The 7525-nt window shown below is 36.4% G+C and overlaps 1 protein-coding gene across 1 annotated transcript; it reads left to right on the top strand.

Moving 5' to 3' along the window:
* Positions 1-251: 251 nt before the first annotated feature.
* Positions 252-4412, top strand: LOC145048719 (sodium/hydrogen exchanger 3-like). The gene is made up of 15 exons (XM_078997309.1): positions 252-463; positions 1184-1379; positions 1475-1593; positions 1947-2044; positions 2151-2210; positions 2378-2424; positions 2503-2697; positions 2799-2845; positions 2934-3000; positions 3063-3163; positions 3240-3341; positions 3423-3561; positions 3630-3692; positions 3766-3852; positions 3934-4412. Exons 2-15 carry the CDS (start codon positions 1203-1205, stop codon positions 4246-4248), a joined length of 1617 nt encoding a protein of 538 aa, XP_078853435.1. The 5' UTR covers positions 252-463; positions 1184-1202; the 3' UTR covers positions 4249-4412.
* Positions 4413-7525: the final 3113 nt, after the last annotated feature.

The raw sequence follows: 7525 nt of genomic DNA, 5'->3' as shown, positions 1-7525 counted from the left end.
TTATGGTGTGTGGCTTTGTTCTCGGTAGTTCTTTAGTAATTGTACTAATAAAATCTGCTGATCGAAAATTAATGGCTAAAAAAACCACTAGATTGTTATACATAAACTATTTCGAACCAAAAATTATACTAAATAAATCTTTTTGGATCATAGTTGTAATTTTAGCAATACCTCATGGACGAGATATGTAATTTAATCTTATAAAGTAAAAACATCAAAATCGTTCCTTCCCGGTTTTTTCCAAACTTGATTTCTCCGCTTCCTTGTTTCGTTTTATCGAATCAGATGAAAGAATCTACTTTCAAACGTGTTGAACCCTTCTTGTTGGTCAAGGAAACCCTAATTCTTTCCAAATATAAGGTTTATCTTGAAGCAAAATTGTTAGATTTTTGCCCCAGAAGGAAATTTATAAGCCGCAGCTGCAGTTCAATTATTTGTCACGATCAACAACCGATTTCTTGAGGTACGAACTCTTTCTTTCAGCTTTTGATATTGTTCTCGTTTTCTGCCTCTGTTTATATGCGTTAATCAGGCAATGGTGCTGAAAAGGCGATGAAAATTCTGTTAAGCTTGATGATGAAATGGATAACATACCTTAAAAGTCAAGTCAATGGAAGCAAATTAGCTTCAGCCTTTATCAACCTTTGGTTGGTTTAGTAAACCTGCAAAATGCGGATTGAATTATTAGTTATATCTGTCTCCTCTTATCATTTTGGCTTGTACTTTAATTCTATAATTTTTTGAATTCATGTAATTTGAATCTAGGTTATGGGCTATTATGGCTTAAAAAGATATTCCCAGTCCAGTAGATGAGTTATGCATTTCATGATCGATACGAATCAATCAAAGTTATTGAGACTACTTACCATGAAACTTACATCTAATGATCAATATGAATCACAAAAACCTAATTGAGATCAATAAGCTTAATTACACCTTATGATCTATTGAATCAAATGAAATTATTAAGAGAATGAAATTCAACCTTCCATATCACTTTTCCCTTTTGCTTAACAACGGAAGGTTGTGACAGGCATAGGCCATTACCATATCCCAATACATTACTAAATGATGACTGTAGGCAGTAATAATTGGCTGCAAAAGGAGCCTTAAGAGGTTTTAAATTGACATTATGTTGATATACAGCACTCCATTGCAGGATCTTATTTCATTTTTTTTTCAGTTTCTTGCCAACCTGCAACATGAGTTATGATGTGAGCTCTATAGCAGCAAGTTATGGTCAAATGACATCAGATCCGGAGACAGATTTTGTACATCACATAGCCCTATTTGCAGCCCTACTCTGTGCTTGCATTGTAATTGGTCATCTCCTTGAAGAAAGTAAATGGATGAACGAATCTATCACTGCCCTTGCAATTGTGAGTTACTGACTTCATATTATAACTTTGGTTTTACTTTTGTTTGTCAGTTTGTACTCTGTTGAGGTACGTAAATATTACATAACTTCTGACAGGGTTTAGGCACAGGATTTGTTATTTTACTAACTTCTGGTGGTAAAAGCTCACACGTATTGGAATTCAAGCAAGAGTTTTTCTTTATATATCTCCTTCCACCAATTATTTTCAATGCTGGGTAAGTTGTACCTTCTATCTGTTGTTCTTATTCTTTTTCAAGGATTTGAAGTTTCTCATGGACTTTGTAGCATGCAATTAAATGATTGATTATAAGAATCCTAGTTTTGAAGTATGGACATCTACCAAGATAAAAATATCATCTTTGACTTAGTTTCCTGTAAAAGTAACAGTAGGTGAGAGATGCTCTTAGTTGTTGAATCAAGCATTTATCATGCTAACCAATGTGAATAGCCTACATATCTTGTTTTGATGCTACAATACTTCATATTGATGTGCCTTTTGGTGAAAGAAGATTTGTGTTTGATGTGTTGATTTTAACACCTTTTCTGAGAAAGGTTAACTATTTACCAGGTTTCAGGTTAAAAAGAAACAATTCTTCCAGAATTTCACAACCATTACCTCATTCGGAGCCATTGGTACTTTGATATCCTTTGCAGTCATCTCATTTGGTAGGTTAAATAAAATGTGTTTAATAGTTCCTGTGTAAATGATTATATAATCCTATCCAACTTTGATCACAATTATAAATGTTTTTATGGTGATTGAATAATTCAGGCGCAACACGTTTGTTTCCTAAACTGGGTATCGATTACCTCAACACGAAGGATTATCTTGGTATGTATTCTCTTTTCCTTTTGACTTTTTTTTTTTTTAATCGATTGCCTCAACACGTTTGTTGGGAAATGTTGACTGGTATGACATGACTTATTATCAGTGTAGCTAGATCATGTTATGCTAACCTATTCATTCAAATTGTTGTCTTCTGGTATAATTATGGGAAGCACTTGGAGCCATTTTTTCTGCAACAGATTCTGTTTGCACCTTGCAGGTAAGAAGGTCTTGATTGTTTAATTTAAAAATTACAGAGATGATGAATGTCATTAACTTTGTATCTTCTAATGGGCAGGTTCTTAATCAGGAAGAAACACCACTGTTATACAGCCTAGTGTTTGGGGAGGGTGTTGTTAATGATGCCACATCTGTGGTTCTTTTCAATGCAATTACAAAATTTGACCTATCAGACATGAACTCTGTCATTGCCCTTAAATTTGCTGGAAATTTCTTGTCATTATTTGTATTCAGTACTTTTTTGGGAGTTTCAGTAAGTTCATGTTCATGTTCATGTTCATTTGCTTGAGTTAAATACTCCAAGGGAAAACTTAGCAGTATTGTAATGTTGCTCATAATATATTCTACTTGTAGGTTGGACTGCTCTGTTCATTCACCATTAGAACATTGTACTTTGGAAGGTATGTGGTGATGTTGTTTGAGTAATTTATATATTTTATTTAAAAAAAAAAAAAATACCATAAATGATTGGGACGAATGTGTATTCAGGAATTCAACAGACCGTGAAGTCTCCCTTATGATACTCATGGCTTACCTTTCATATGTATTAGCTGAAGTAAGTGAAAGGTTAATTTTTAATTTTTAGTTGTTGTTATGAATAACCTTTTATTCATGTAGGTTTTTGGATTAAGTGGAATCCTTACTGTATTCTTTTGTGGTATTGTAATGTCGCACTATGCTTGGCATAATGTCACCATCAATTCACAAGTAACTACAAAGTGCGTTGCCCCTTTTCACACCAAAAAACTCTTTTCCGCTTTGCTACTTATATGAGTTTGTTGGATTGCATTGTAGGCATACGTTTGCAGCAATGTCATTTATTTCCGAAATATTTATCTTCATGTATGTTGGTATGGACGCACTAGACGTGGAAAAATGGAAATTTGTAAACGACAGGTAATCTTTTTTTTAGTTGTTCAATCAGATAATAACCCTATTATTTAGTATTTTGATCGAGATTCAAATAAGTTTTTACAGTCCTCGGAAATCCTTTGGGGCTAGTGGTGTACTGCTTGGATTGATTATGGTCGGAAGAGCATGTTTTGTGTTCCCAATTTCACTCGTATCCAACTTAACCTCTAAATCAAACAGTAACAAGATCGAGTTTAAACAACAGGTAACTAACTAACTTCAACTACCTACCAATTCTATTTTGAATTTTAAAATTAATCTGTCACATCACAGGTAACAGTTTGGTGGTCTGGTCTAATGCGAGGTGCTGTGTCCGTGGCTCTTGCTTATAAGAAGGTAGGTAAACTAAATTTTACTATATAAAAAGTATGTTGCTATTTTTGGTAATTTACTCTGACTGTTGATACAGTTTACCGGGTCTGATGAGCAAAGTATGCAGCCAGCAAATGCACTATTGATCACCACAACAATCATTGTTGTTCTTTTCAGTACTGTGGTAATAATGTCTTGTGGAGTATTATTTAACCGATAATCAATCATTCATGAGAAATTATTTATCTATAATAATTAATTATAGGTGTTTGGATTGCTGACTAAGCCTATTGTAAAGTATTTGTTTCCTGGATCCTCCTCACATGTTGATGAGAGCCAAGCATGGAGTCCAAAGTCGATGATGATGCCACTTATAGGCTCAGGTGATAGGAATGTAGTGGTAGTAGAAGAAACAGGGGAGGAGGATGTAACAAGCAATCTAAAAAGGCTATTTAGTAACCCTACTAACACCATTCATTACTACTGGAGGAAATTTGATGATGCTTTCATGCGTCCACTTTTTGGTGGAAGAGGCTTTGTTTCTTATGTTACTGGCACCCGTGAAATCGCATTAGTGTAACCACTTTACACTACTAATCTAATTAATTAATGCCTGCCACTATATATGCTCTTGTACATCATTAATAGTAGTACAGAATAGCTACACTTCATGTTTAATGCTTTTATCGACTTCAAATCGTTCTGTGTATTATTATTAATATTAGACAGACACTTCATTTTGTATTTAGTTTGGAGGTGGGAACTGAGTTGACTTGATTTGGTCTCAATTCCCAAAGAAAAGAAATTACTAAATTAAATATTTTGTTTTTCTTGACATTGTACTGAATTTATAAATTAAAAAAAATTAAAAAGAAAAATCTAAAAGGCGGGGAATGAAGTTTCATAATCGCTGCATCAGAGTGAAAGTGCATAAAAAAAAATATTTTTTATATATTTATTTTTTGGTAAAAATTACTAGAGGTAACAACCTAATTTATTTGTAGTAAATGGTATAAAATTATAACTTATTTTCTCTTGATTCAAAATTTTATATGTAAAATGAAGACCTACTTCTAACTTATATAACTTTTTGAGCAATATACCTTGGAATTTTGGTGATGAAACATAAGATATCATGTTATTATTAGCCATATGATAAAATTGATTTTAGTACAATTCTATAATGGATGTATCATATTCACTATTTAGGCATACAACTATCGTTGATGTTCTTTGATTTGCCTCTACCCTAATAGCCTAGTAGGGTTACTTTCCTAGTAAATCTTTTTAAATACTTCAATATATTGCTTTTAAATTGCCTAAAATAAGCTGAATGTAGTTACTATTTTAGGAAACATGACTTGCGAGAGTAATTATTTTTTTGTCTTGTTCATATTTAGGTAACTTTTATTTTTATTTTTATTTGTATACATTTAACTATCTAACTTGTTAAATGTGTTAACATATTACAATTGTCACCGGTTATAGCAGATGATAATAATAATATATAAACACATTTAACAAGTTAAATGAACAAATGTGTAAAAAAAAGAAGGTTGTTTAAATGTGAACAATTTTTTTATTTTTTTTATTTTTATAGTTTCTTACAATATTTTTATGATATTTTTTCATACGCGTTTTTTTAATACAATGTTTTAAATCTTTGTTTATAATTTTTTAAAACTTTTTTTGAAACAACCCAAAAATACGACCCAAAAATTTTTGTTTTTAATATAATCGAAACTATAATCAGAGTATCATATAAATAAACCATGCGTGATATGTCCCAAAATATAATAAAGTACTGTGCGGAAACTGTATCATACTACATCGGATCAACAACTAAATCAAATCCAGACTAAAGCTGAGGCGGTGGTGTGTGCGATGCCGTCATCCCGTGCTCTTCCCTTTGCTTGCGGAAGTACCTGAAACCAAAACTGAAACTGTAAGCACGAAGCTTAGTGAGCTCCCCCAAAGTTACCACATACCATACAAAACATATAAACACATATTGGGCCTTGCCCACTGCATCGGGCCGAGGCCCGGAAACTGCATTGGACCGAGTCCGGAACTGACTGGGACCTTGTCCCCTGCATCGGACCAAAGTCCGGAACTAACTGCATCGGACCAGAGTCCGGAACTAACTGCATCGGACCGAAGTCCGGAACTGACTGCATCGGACCGGAGTCCGGAACTGACTGGGACCGTGTCCCCTGCATCGGACCGAAGCCCGGAACTGACTGAGCATAGCATAGCATATCATAACAAACATACTGCATACTGCATCGGGCCGTAGCCCGGAACATAAAACACATAACACATAACGCATGAATTATGTCTGAACCACGAAGGCATCAGACATACTAACTACTACATCGGACCGAAGTCCGGAAACTACTACTAATTGGACGGGCCGGCATTGTGGCCTTAGACCCGTCCCTACTGGAAGGAAACTCACCTCGTAAGCTAGCGGATGAGTGTGTGGCTCGGAAAGCTAACGGCTGCTGCTCCTGAATCTCCTCGGCTACAAATCCATAAACACACTCGATCAATCACTAACACTACACTCAGGGTAAAATAACTCTTTTACCCTTGGTCAAAGTCAACTTACTCAGGGCTGACTCGCCGAGTCGGGATACCTAACTCGTCGAGTCCTAGACTCTCCTCTCAACTCTTACACGCTGATACTCGTCGAGTGTGGCATCGACTCGACGAGTACCCTCTGGATCCAAAAACTCAGATGATCTTCATCCGACTCGCCGAGTCGGATGAACAGACTCGACGAGTTGTTCTTGATCCCCAAGAAGATTGCCTTGGACTCGCCGAGTTGTATGAACAAACTCGCCGAGTCCCTCCATCACTGAGTCTACTCTCAACTCGCTGAGTCCACTCCCTAACACACCTCGTCCACTCGACACTGAAGAAACTGAAGAACTCGGGACTCGCGACCTGAATCGCCGAGTCGCCGCCATGCAACAGATTTTTACTCGATTTCTCTTGAATCCAACACATGCAAATGATAGATCTAGGTCCAATAAACTGTATTATCACGTAAAGTTTCCAACTTTACGTGCACAACCACATGAATAAGGGAAATAAGGCTAAAAGATGCACAACAAGAGTAGATCCATGGCTAATATGCAATGTAACTCCAAAAAGACAGTAGATCTGGGCTCTACAACACCCCAACACTCGGATCCAAAGGTATTTCGACTTATTAACACATTCATGCAAACATAAAGCTTGGAACAAACATCAAATAGCCCTTAAAAGAGCTCTAATGGAAGTTTAAGCATATAACCAGAAGGGGAACTCCGAAAATACCTCAATAAGCTCAGATTTGACCTTGGATCTTTGCACTACAACTTGTTTCCTTGCTTCTTTCTTCTTCTCCTTCTTCACACCTTCACAAAATGGAACTAAATCACTTCTAAGCTCACAAATGGAAGGATTAGGGTTTCTCACAGAGCTCTCAGGGTGATAGTGGCGAGAATGAGGCTATAATGGGGTTTAAATAGTGGGCAAACCCGGGGATTTAGGGTTTCATCCAGACGGACGGACTCGCCGAGTCGCCGGCTCCCGCGTGCACAAAATGCGCGACCCAACTCGGCGAGTCAGGCTAGAACTCGTCGGGTCCCTCTTGAAAACTTAGACAATTGACAATTTATTAACATACCGAGAACGGGTCGTTACAATTCTCCCCCACTTGATTCAGACTTCATCCTCGAAGTCTGCAACGGCTGGATCTGCGAATAACTCCGGGTAGTGCGTTCTCATTTCTTCTTCAGTTTCCCATGTCCATTCAGACCCCTTCCGGTGCTGCCACTGCACCTTTACCAGCTGAATTACCTTGTTCC

Source organism: Lactuca saligna, chromosome 5 (assembly GCF_052625555.1).
Source record: "Lactuca saligna cultivar CGN05327 chromosome 5, ASM5262555v1, whole genome shotgun sequence".
In the NCBI taxonomy this organism is placed as follows: domain Eukaryota; kingdom Viridiplantae; phylum Streptophyta; class Magnoliopsida; order Asterales; family Asteraceae; genus Lactuca; species Lactuca saligna.
This window is presented reverse-complemented; position numbering and strand designations above follow the sequence as displayed.